The following is a 12,096-nucleotide window of genomic DNA, read 5'->3' as shown; positions in this document are numbered from 1 at the left end:
GAATGTGTGTAGACACAGGTGAACTGTCTTACTCATTGACCTAGATCCACCAGGGATCCCATACAAGAAGAGGGCTAATAGAAACCTAGGTGGCTTCAACTCCCAAATAAATGAATCTCGTATGGACTTAGCTATGGTAGTGCTTAGGTGTCTGGCTGCCAGCTGCTTCTGTGTGGAAGGTTGGAAGAGATTTTTGCTTTTAAAATAGCTCTTGGAATCCTAGTATTTCTCTTTCTGGCTGCTATTCACCATATTCCACAATACCTGGGTGTCAAAGCAGATTTTTTTTGGGGTGGGTAGAATTTGAGGGGCAACCAATAGCTGGGGTAAATGACAGAGATTAAAAGTACTTAGCAATTCCTTCAGAGCATCTTTATCTTCCTGATTATCCCTGGCTCAGCCCCAGTTCTGACTCTTGGCTTCATTGCTGTTTCCTGTAAATTCATCATCATTTCTCTCTCAGTGTCTCCTGTTCCCAGCCCAGCCTTTCTATAACCCACATGCTTTCACTCTGTCCTGAAGCAGACTTATCTTGGTATGTCACATCTTGGTCTATCACTAACTTAGAAGCTTTACTTGGATGTCTCTTTCTGAAATTCCTCAAGATTTGGAAATAATGTTACAATTTGCCGATAAACTAAAAGATTTATACAAAGTACTTCTGCACACTCTTCCCAGACCTGCCAGATTAAAAAAAATCCCACTCTCTCTTCATTTCTCTTTCATTCTCTTGCCTTCTCTTCTTTATTTCTTCTCTCTACATTTCTCTTTTCTTTCTCTTTCTCTGTCTTTCTCATTCTCCCTCCCTCCCTCCCTCCCTCCCTCCCTCTCTCCCTCCCTTCCTTCTTTCCTTCCTTCCTTCCTTCCTTCCTTCCTTCCTTCCTTCCTTCCTTCCTTCCTTCCTTCCTTCCTTCCTTCCTTCCTTCTTTTCTTCCTGCAATACTGAGATTTTAACTCAGGGCCACATAGGATAGGCAAGCATTCTACCAATTGAACCATGCTCCAGCCCTTTTTTGATTTAGTAATTTTCTGCATTTGTATGTATGTGTGTGTGTGTGTGTGTGTGTGTGTGTGCCTGTGTGTGTGTGTGTGTGTGCGTGTGCGTGTGTGTGTCTGTCTGTCTGTGGCTGGTGTGAGATTGTATCTATTCAATCCCATGTAGCAGAGATGAGAGACATGAACCATCATGTCCAGCCTGTTTGTTGAGATGGAAGTTTACTGGTTTATTTTTCTTATCCTGGCCTCATTCTCTGACCCTTCTGATTTCTAGATCCTGATTAGCTAAGATTATAAGTATGTTCCACTATGCCAAGTCTTTCTCTCTGCTTGTATAACTATTTTTTACCTAAGCCATTTCAAAATAGGGTGGCCCAAATCCTTAATTATTTTTTTAATCTTATGAACTTACCAAATTCAGGGAATTCAAAATTGATGCAAAACTTAAATCCATAGTCCATATTTCAGTTTGGTCAATGGTCCTGGTAGCATTACTTTTTTTTTTGTTCTCTCTAGCACAAGATCCAGAGCAGGATCCCGGGTTGTATTTAACTATCTGTCGCTTTACTTCTTCAATCTGGAATAATTCCCCCATTTAAAAAAATGATTTCATCTCTTTTAATAGCCACAGATTGTTTATTTCTGTAGCTTCTTCCTCCACCCAAATTGGTTTGAGATTAGGTTCAGGTTATACTTCGCCAGCAGTCCTTTCTCTGTTCTCTTGCTTTCAGTGTTTTTCCCAATAGACCAGTCAGCCAGCCACCATTTTACCAGGGTTTCAAAACCTACATGCATGTTGGAAACACTCTGGGAGATTTTTTCACACACTAGGCACTGACGTTTGACCTCAGCAAATTCAGACTCAGCAGTTGTGAGCAGAATCTTAGGCGCTGCATCTTACATAGCCTTGCAGCTGATTTGTTGGTCTATGTGGCCAGGGTTGAGGGCATAGGCGTCCTCTCTGTCGGCTTCCTTTGAACTCAATTTCCTTTTCCTTGGCCATTTCCCCTCCCCACTGCATGATCCCTGGCCTTGGGTGGACCTCATCTGGCCAGGGAGATGAGTGTGACACAGAAACAGTGGCATAGTAACCAGCCCATGATGGTATCTGTGTTTTGTTTCCAGGATGCATTCTATGTGCATGCAATTTCTCTTGGAATGAAATATCAACACAATCCTCTGTGTACAAAATAGAAGGCAGTGCAAATTGCCTATATGTAACTAAATGGTAATACAAGAAATGGGAAATCCCAGGGAGGTTAAAGCCAAGGGGCCAGGTGAACTAGAAACAATTCCATCTGGAGTTCTGGCTATAGGACAATGGTGACAAAAGGATATCTCCTTTGCATACATTAAGTGACCCCATCAAAGAAGGTAGCAGCAGATTTGCAGGAGGTGGGAGAAAGTGGGAGTATTTTCTGCATTTGTCTCCTCATTTACTTGGAAACTCACACTGGGCTGTGATCTCTTTGAAGGCCAAATGGAAGGAAATCCAGAATTGTGACAGGCCAGGCCAGCACCACAATGGCTATTCATGAACTGAGGAAATGCAGTTCCTCCTCCAGGCCAAGGCAAGGGTGGGGTGAGGAGGGGAAGAGGGGGTGCACCGGCAAACAAGATTTCTAGATATCTAGGAGTATCAGAACTAGTCAGTAATATTCTTAATGCATGTTCAGCATTTTGTCCCTTTCAAAGCATTCTCACAGAATATGCTAGCTCATGGGGTTTCCACAAGCAGGGTAGGAAGGATGAAGCCAGGGCTAGAAGCTTGTGTTATGAAATGTATACTTATCACATGACCAAAGAAGTGAATACTTCACTTGATCAGATTTTAATCCTCACAGGTATCTTATGAGCAGATGAGTACCCAGACCCATCATCCTTATTTTAAAGAAGGTGCTGGGTGCCTATGGCTCATGCCTGTAATACTAGCTACTTAAGAGGCTGAGATTTGAGGATCACAATTTGAAGCCAGCCTGAGCAGACAAATCCAAGAGATTCTTATCCCCTAACTAACCAGTCAAAAGCCAGAAATAGAGGTCTATCTTGAGCAGAAAAGGCAGAGAGAGAGAGAGAGACAGAGACAGAGACAGAGAGACAGAGACACAGAGAGAGACACAGAGAGAGAGAGAAGCCTTCAGCTCAACACACGCACACACACATGAAGACAGTATGACTTAACTACGATAGGATACTACCAGGATTTAACCTAAGTGTCTGACACAAGTGCTCACAAGAGTTCAGAGTTCACATGGTGTAGAAATAATGTAGACAGGACCTCTCCTGAGGGCATACTGCTCAAATAATAGAAAGAAACTGATCAAGTTTGGATCCAAACTGTTCTCCTTTTGGATGCCATGTCTCCACCTGTGACTCTTCCACTCTGTCCTACTTCTCAGCTCTCCATAGGGTGAATCAATGACTGGTACATACAGTGCATATTTCTAATACTGACGTTTGACTCATGTATAACCAGGTCTGTGCACAAGGGCATGGTGTATCTTTGTGTAGGTAGTGTGTATGGGTACACGTGTAGATGCATGTACATGCACGTGTGCTTCAAACCCAGCCAATATTCCACTGACAAAGGTTGTACACTTCTGGTGGAAGTGTATGGCTAGGAACATCATTACCTAATTCACTCAAATCTCTTGGGGGAAGGCGAGGGTAGCTGTAAGTAACCTAGACTCCACTAGGTCCTATATTTCAAAGTGACAACGAGGTTGTAATTAGATAAGTTGATTTCAAGTATTTTCCTTAATTAGCACCATGTTCCCCTTCCATTTCTCCTTAACACGATGTGTACAAACACATCCAATGGTGAGACACAGACATTTGAAGTCTGTGGGGGAAGACATGTGGGTCAGGGGCCCATTTTATCTTTATCTAGATTTGTGATTCTCAAAATTACTAGTATATCAGTGAGACGTGGGGATCTTGTAAAAATACAGGTTGCTGGTCTGGGAAATTGGCTCAGTGGTAGAGCACTTGCCTCGCATGCATGAGGCCTTGGGTTAGATTCCTCAGCACCACATAAGCTGGAAAAAAGCCGGAAGTGGCACTGTGGCTCAAGTGGTAGAGCACTAGCCTTGAGCTGAAGAGCTGAGGGATAGCGCCCAGGCCCAGAGTTCAGCCCCCAGGACCCACAACACAACACAACAAAACAAAACAAACCAGATTGCTGGGGATGGTGTGTTGAGAGTTCCTGACTCAGTAGGTTTAGAGTAGATAGAGTGCTTGGTGGTGGTATTTATAATAAATTCTGAGACTGGGGTCCACGCTAGAAGAGCCAGAGATCTAGAAATTTCCTTACTTATACTAGAGGCAAGCTTTCTGTTTTACTGGCTTTGTCTTTGTGAACACACAGCCACATAATACTATTTATGCTAATGATAGTAAATAAAATTTATTAAAGTAAAATAATAGTAAACAAAATCAGCAGTAGCAAATTTTAATTAAAACTGTCCCACTATTTTCCAGGTCCAGTTGAAGTGTATGAAATGTGTTATTTAATATTTAGGATTGAAGAAGGCTAAGTGCTGTCCCTAGTTATACAATCTTTCAAAGTTAGACTCTTTTTTTTTTTTTTTTTTTTGGTTCTGGTCGTGGGGCCTGAACTCTGGGCCTGGACACTGTCCCTCAGCTCTTCAGCTCAAGGCTAGCGCTCTACCACTTGAGCCACAGTACCACTTCCGGCTTTTTTTCCCTTTTGCTTATTTGGTGCTGAGGAATCAAACCCAGGGCCTCATGCATGCGAGGCAAGTGCTCTACCACTGAGCCACCTTCCCAGCCCCTCAAAGTTAGACTCTTTACACCATCAAGTAAGGATGTAAAAAAAGAGAGGGAAAGGCCAGGCAGTGGTGGCTCACACCTGTAATCTACATACTCAGTAGGTCTGAGATCATGGTATGAATCCAGCCCAGGCAATGAAGTCCCTAAGACTCATCTCCAATAAACTACTAGAAAAAAAGCCAAAGTTGAGCTGTGGCTCAAGTAGTGGAACACTAGTCTTAAGCAAAACAGCCCAGGGAGACAGAGGGTAAAGGAGAGAGAGGAAGGGAGGGAGAGGGAAAGAGAGGGAGAAGGAGAAGGAAGGAAGAAGAGAGGGAGTATATTTTGCTTGGAACAATTTTACAGAAGCATTAATGAGAATTGATGGATTTCACATCATGTCTTTGTTGGCATTTGACTTTATGTATAGGTGCTGAAGGAAGCTGGGGGCCAATGGCTCATGCCTGTAATCCTACCTACTAAGGATGAGATTTGAGGATTGTAGTTTGAAGCCAGCTTGGGCAGGAAAGTCTCTATCTCAGAAAAAACTGGAAGGAGCTGTGGCTCAAAGTGGCAGAGTGCTAGCCTTGAGCAAAGGAAGCTCAAGGATAGTGCCCAAACTCGGAATTCAAGCTCCAGGTCTAGCACCAAAAACAAATGAACAAACAAAACAGGTGCTGAAGGTCAGAGAATAGAGTGACTATGAATTCAGGTATGTGTTTGTGTATCTGTATGAATGTATACATGTATGTATGTATGTATGTATGTATGTATGTATGTATGTATGTATGTACACTTCTTACTCTGTAACTTCCTAGTTATTTGAGTAAGTTCTTTGGGCAAGTTTTAAAATACCACATATGACACAAATTAACTAGTGTCTAAGGTTAAGAGTAGAGGAAGGGACAAGGATCCACAAAGTGTTGAAGTCAAACGCTGGCCCAAGCACAGGCACACAGTTGTTCTTGATGATCATTTAGAATATGACAGTCACTGCACAAATGTTAATTAGTGGTAATGCCACAGAATTTACAAACTTTAAATCCTAACATTTCGGTTGTCATTTTTTCCTTTTCAATTTTTTGCCTTAACCCATTTTCTCTTACTATAATGAAATACCAAAGGCCTGGCAGCTTATAAAAACATGTTTATTTAGCTTATAGTTCTGGAAGTTCAAGAAGACCTTGCACATTTCCAGCCTTTTTTTTTTTTTTTGCACTGATTACTTTTGAGATAGGGCTTAAACTTCTTACCCAGGCATGTGGATAGACCACAATCCTCTATTTTATGCTTCTTATTATAGCTGGAGTAACAGTATAAAGGCCAGCTTCTTCTGCTGAGACTGTTCTGCCTTGGCTGGCTTTAGATTAATCTTACTAGCATCCCACAAAGCTAGGATAATGGGAGATAGGTGCATGCCATTGTGCTCAGACATAGGTTAAGAAGTAGTATTGAAAGCTTTTCTAACTAGACTCATGTGAAACTGATTCTCGTGTTTCCAGCATCCCAAGTAGCTATGATTACAGGCACAATCCATCTGTATCCAGCTTATAACATTACTCTTGTAAGACCTAACCAGAGATCTCATGAGAAGTACCTTATTTCCCTCTGAGTATAGTAATACAAAAGACATCCCAACAGATGCTACCTCTTAAAGAGCAACCTCTTCCCAATACCAGCATGCTAAGGACCTGGCTTCTAACATGTGAACCTCTCAGAGACATGCTTAAATAATAACCAAACCATAGCACTTCCTATCTTAGATTCAGTGGCTAAATTCTATCTGATGCTAATATTTATGGCAATTTAATAATGATAATTTCATAATGTTACTGATCAAATAGCAAGTAGGAACTAACTATTCCTGGATGAAGAATGCATTTACAAATACCTATCTGAGATCTCTTTCCATTTCCATTGCTTAGTACATTCCAAGCAGAATTTGGATCCTACAGTCAATAACTGATTGTATTGTGTTGCTCAGGTCATTCAACAATATCATCTTTACTTTGTTTATTCCTTTTTTTTTTTAACAAAACTTGAGATACAAAGCCAAATAAATACAGATCTTAAGCTCCAAAAACTCATATTCAGATTTTTTTCCTCTGTCTTTACTCAATAGCGGAACACTCTCTGCTAGAATAAGCCAATCCCAAATCCTCACGAACCAGGCTCAATGTACTAAAGAAAACAAGGAAACACAAAGATATTCTTAACGTAGTTTTAAGCAATTAAGTTAAATGATCTTACCTATTCTTTCTAGGTGACTTCTGTCAAGATAGATACTACTTTCAAAGGATTACTTTTGTTTTATTTCCTGATCATTTTGACATTTTATAAGTAAAAGAACAGCAGTTTACACTGTAAACACTTCGGCTAGATCAAGTAATGGTTTAATAGGAATGCCTGGAGTAAGCTTCAAGGGTCAAGGAAATCTGTAATGTCCCAAGAAAAAGCATAGCTTTTACATACTAGCTTCCCAAGGCATAGTCAAGATTTTACTTGAGCTTCAAGAAAAAAAGAAGTGTGTGTGTGTGTATGTGTGTGTGTGTGAAGATATGAGAGGGAGTGGGTTGTACAATCATTTGACTGTCACATGGAGAGCTTATAGAAACACCATGGTGGATTCCATTCTTAAAAAGTATCTTTTAATAATCACCAATGTGTTTACTATGATACAAAGCTGTGCATCGAGCTTGGAGGCTGGATGGTTACATAACAGTGAGCCTTACGTTACAGTGCTCAATCAAAACGGCTTGTGGTATGCCCATAACAGCCTAGCTGGTTGGTTGTGATGAGCACATCTCAGCAAAGCCTGGTCAACCCTTGGGCTTCCCTTTTTGTTTCACAAGGGTAAAACACAGGCAAAAAATGGAGAATATCCTTCTTGGTTCAAACATATATTTTCCTAGAGGCAGATGTATTTCTAAGGAAGTTTTTATTCCATATGCTTCTCATTTTAATTATTTAATTTCTTAAAGGACTCATGTATAACTTAGCTCAGATTTAAATGAAGGGTCTTTCGACGAATGTTAACATGGAAGATTTGGTTAAGGTACATGCAGCCTGAATGAGGAGGCACTCCACCAAGAAGCATTCATTTTCAAAACTAAGATGTGGATCTCTCTCTCAGTAGTTGGAAAGGCTCAGGAGGTGGAGAATTAGGGAGAGCACAGTGCCAGTTTATGGTGGGATCCTTAAGTCAAGGCTTTCCTGCTCCCAAGCCCTGTCTTCCTTTCCTAATTGCTCCAAACAGTCAACTTTGAAACCAAATTATTGAGTTGAGAAGTGGGTAAAAAATCTAGGTGGGAAGTGAGAGACTGACCATGTCTCCCTTTTCCCTCTTGAAGCCTAAACTAGGTAGATCAATGGAAGAAGAGAAGCTAAACTGTTAAGTCAAATTTAGTTTGTGTTCCTGAAGTGGATTCTTTTGTTAATGGGTAGAGATTGAGTGCTCTGTTTTAAAGGTGATATAAAGAGTTTCCAGAAAAGTAATGGGGCCTTCTTAACTTGTATTCAGAGGCAAGGGAAAAACTAGGTCAGAGGGAAGATTTATGGCAAATGCAAAGTTGAAATAAAAATAAAACCCTATGAGTTGTTCGATATACTGACTGTATTTGCTTTGTGATAAGTAATGACGTATACACTCATTCACTGGCAACTATGCAAAATATTAGGTTCTACAAGGTGCAAAATAAATTAGAACGTTAAATGAACGTTAGGTCATTTGAATAGCTCCAATATGACTTGTCTGTTAGGATACAGCTAAGCACTGCTAAATAAAATCTGAACTTAAAAAACAATTGTTTTGCTTCTTGTTTTCATTCTGTGACTTGAATTCAGGTCTCAGAACATAATTAAGACTTGATCTACTACTAACATATACTCCTAACCCCCAAACTTGAGTTTTTTGATTTGCTGTGATTATGCTATTGTTGCCAAAATTGTGGCACAGAACTCCAAGAAACAAGCAAAACCAAAGAGAAGAAGGAAGAGTAGACTGACCATTCTCTCACTGCTTGTCAGTCACCTGACCCATCTGATTCCCTCTGTACTCAAGATCACAGGCCATACACGGAGAATGATAATATGGAAATGACTGTGGCTTCTTTTTATGTTCCCTTTCAATTCTAGCAATTTCTGAATCTGTCACTGTTTTGTACATCTTTGCTTTCCTTTACAGCATCAACGATCACAACATAGGCAGGGGTCCCTGCAAAGTACTGACTTTATTTCCAATACCTGACTTCAGACCATGTATACAAATACCAATAATGAACCCACTGCCTTGAATCCTCTACTCATATAGTAACACATAGTAACTTACTTCGTCACCCCATAAAGCCGCAGAAAGTTCAATTTTCTCATTGTACAAAATGCATTTCCATACAATTTGCAATTGGGATGTGACCAATTGCCTACTATAAGCAGTGGTACTTTAAAAAGCCAAGTCTTTTCAGCCAAGCGTTCCCTGGGACCAATCACAACCCTACTCCATCTGCCTTCTCCCTCCCTTCACCTACCTCTTCAGTGGTGGTGGAAAAAGGCTGCGTAGTTGGTGGAATCCATGATGTGTCTGCAATGCCAGTCATGGGTAGGCTGTGGTGGTGTGACATGCTGCTGTTTGGGGTGTAGGCCTCTGTGGCATTCTCAATGAAGGCCTCGGTGGTGTTCCTAACAAGGTATTCTGGGCTATATGGAACTGTATTGGAAGCATTGAGGATCTGGGGAGGAATTGTGTTCCTTGTGCTCCTCACCAAAACTTCTGCTCCCAGGCCAGCTGAGGTAAAGAAAGAACAATGGACAAATAATTCTCATGTCTTGTGGATACATAAAACATTTTTTTTACTTAAGAAAAGAAGACCCCTTTGAATTCAGATATATGAGAAAGCAAAGATCCTCTGAGTGGTTGATTGAGTTCACTTGCCATATCCAACCCACCCACCACCTGTTATCCAACCATCCATTTAGAGAGAGAGAGAGAGAGCTATGAAAACACTATTATCAGAAAAACTAATGACACCTGTGTGTAGAAGACAGACTTAAACTTGTTCTACAAGTATCCAGAGCTTAGGGCTGGTTCACAGATCTCTAAAACTTGATGCACAATTCTGAATAGAGGGCAAGTGTATATTTTCCTCCATGATAAGCTGTCAGTCTTCATCAACTTCGCAAAGGAGGCGGGAAACAAAATGCCAGATTGAGAATTAGTGGTAAGGACTTTTCTAACTTTATCATGAAGGTTAACAACTCATTTATTATGACATTTATTTATTTAACCACAGTGTAAACAGTTTTTTTAAAATACTCCTCTTAAAATATTTCTTTATTTTTAATTGATCTATAAAAATAAAAATTATACCTATTAATGGCTATCAGTAATGTTTCAACATGTGAATTCATTACATAATGAACACATTTATCTCTTTAAATATGTATCATTTAACAATGAAAACATTTAGACTCCTTTCTTCTAGCCTTTTGAGATATATGATACATTTTGTTATCTATGGTAACCCTACTGTAGTCATCCATATAGGCATGTAGAGATCTTTGAACTGCTACTTAGAACATATCAATACAAGTTTTTAATTCAAATAATGTGAGTTTCAAATTGCGAGACTGTTGTTTGTATTTTCTGAATACAATTTTCCCAGTCATCTGGGGAAAAAAGTGATGACTTAATGTGCATAAACTGGTGGGATTAGTTTATAATATTGCAAGGTTGTACGCATATTGAAAAAAATACTGGATTCTGAACTAGTTCCACTGAGCCACAACTTACAAATATGCTTTGCATCTCTTAGAGACCTTGCAAACATGCCGATTCTGAGATGGTAGAGATATCCAAACTCAGCATTTCTAATGAACTCTCACTTGATGGACATGGTGCTAGTCTTTGTGTAATTTTTTGTATTGCAAGACTAGGACACAGGCATGCAACATAAAGCACCAGAAAGCTCTGTAAACTATGGGCAGATGTAATATTTTTAGATATTCCTATTGACTCTATAGAGGATGCATTTTCAGGAATATAAATTTCCTCAGTATCATCAAATTGGATAACCGTAACGTAGGGAAGTTTTGATTTAAAGACTGGCGGAAGAAAGATTTGATTCTTCACGACTTCTTTCCTGGTTTCTTCATTTTAACAACCGGTTAGTAAGCAACTAGTATATGCTAGGTAGAGGGTTCCTAAAAAGTAAGGCATCTTCACATTTTCCCTGTTGTCATCTGCTTTACTGTTTTTTGGGGTTTTTTTTTTTTTGAGTCTCATTTGTTTCCATTCTAGTTTCAACTAAAATATTTCACTTGATAATGTGATTAAAAACAGGGGGAGTAGGCACTAAGAGGATCACAGTGGAAAAAGGACTTTCACAATTTGGCAAATAGAAGTTTGCATAAAGGTTATTGAAATAGTCATGGCAATTAAGCATTTTTACTTGAGATATACAGAGTTGTGTATGTTATTATGTATATTATTTAGCAGCTTGACTTTACCTCTACCAAATCTGATTGATTTCTGGACATTGAATTTGGTTTCTGTTTTTCTATCTATACGGTATGTCATTTCACATAGCCTCTGGGGCTCTATTAGCCACTCTATAGACTAGGAGAGTTATCCTCTAGGCATTTTCTGTCTGCAAGCTCAATCGTGTAATTAGTGAGATCCATTTACAACAAACTCCAGGAGATAATCTTAATTTTGAAACCTTAATTGCGCTAGATATTCCAAATATTTCCTTAAATTGACATTTGTCTATTGTAGGGATGTAAAACTTCCTATATATAGAGGCAAACACTTATCTTAACCCTTGGCCAATGCTCATCTTCTGAGTTGACTACTACCTATAATAATATTATAACAGAATTCAATGATGAGATTAAGATAAAAAACCAAGCTCCCCATTATGTTTCTAAAGAAAGAAACTACAGAATACTTAGGCCCAGGAATTCTTCATTCTATGTCTTTATAAAAAATTTGTTGTGCTATTTAAGAAGCAAAAGAGAAGTTTGAACCTTAAGATTCAACGTCCATGGTTTGTGAATTTTAAAGCAGTGGTTTGCAAAGCTTGGTAGACATCAGAAGCATCTCACTGTTCTCTAGAAATTGTGATTCCATAGATTTGGGTCCTGAACCTTGTATTTCTAACAAATAAAACACATGACTTCACCCATATACATACTATAATCTAAATAGAATTCTATTACTATCTTATATGGGTATCAAAGGATTATAAAATACATAGGAGTAAAGAAAATCCATTACAAATACACAAGGCTAATATGCTAAGTTTGTTTTTCTGGCTCCTGATCTCTTTGGTATAA

The 12,096-nt window shown here is 39.3% G+C and overlaps 1 protein-coding gene across 1 annotated transcript in view; it reads right to left on the bottom strand.

Moving 5' to 3' along the window:
* Ptprb (protein tyrosine phosphatase receptor type B) overlaps nucleotides 1–12,096 on the bottom strand; it is a 109,061-nt gene that overhangs the window by 92,194 nt on the left and 4,771 nt on the right. Inside the window, exon 3 of the mRNA XM_042699172.1 lies at nucleotides 9,291–9,547. Within this exon, the coding sequence (XP_042555106.1) occupies nucleotides 9,291–9,547 (257 nt within the window). The remainder of the gene's footprint in view (nucleotides 1–9,290; nucleotides 9,548–12,096) is intronic.

This window comes from Dipodomys spectabilis, unplaced genomic scaffold (assembly GCF_019054845.1).
Source record: "Dipodomys spectabilis isolate Male_0828 unplaced genomic scaffold, ASM1905484v1 ptg000234l, whole genome shotgun sequence".
In the NCBI taxonomy this organism is placed as follows: domain Eukaryota; kingdom Metazoa; phylum Chordata; class Mammalia; order Rodentia; family Heteromyidae; genus Dipodomys; species Dipodomys spectabilis.
This window is presented reverse-complemented; position numbering and strand designations above follow the sequence as displayed.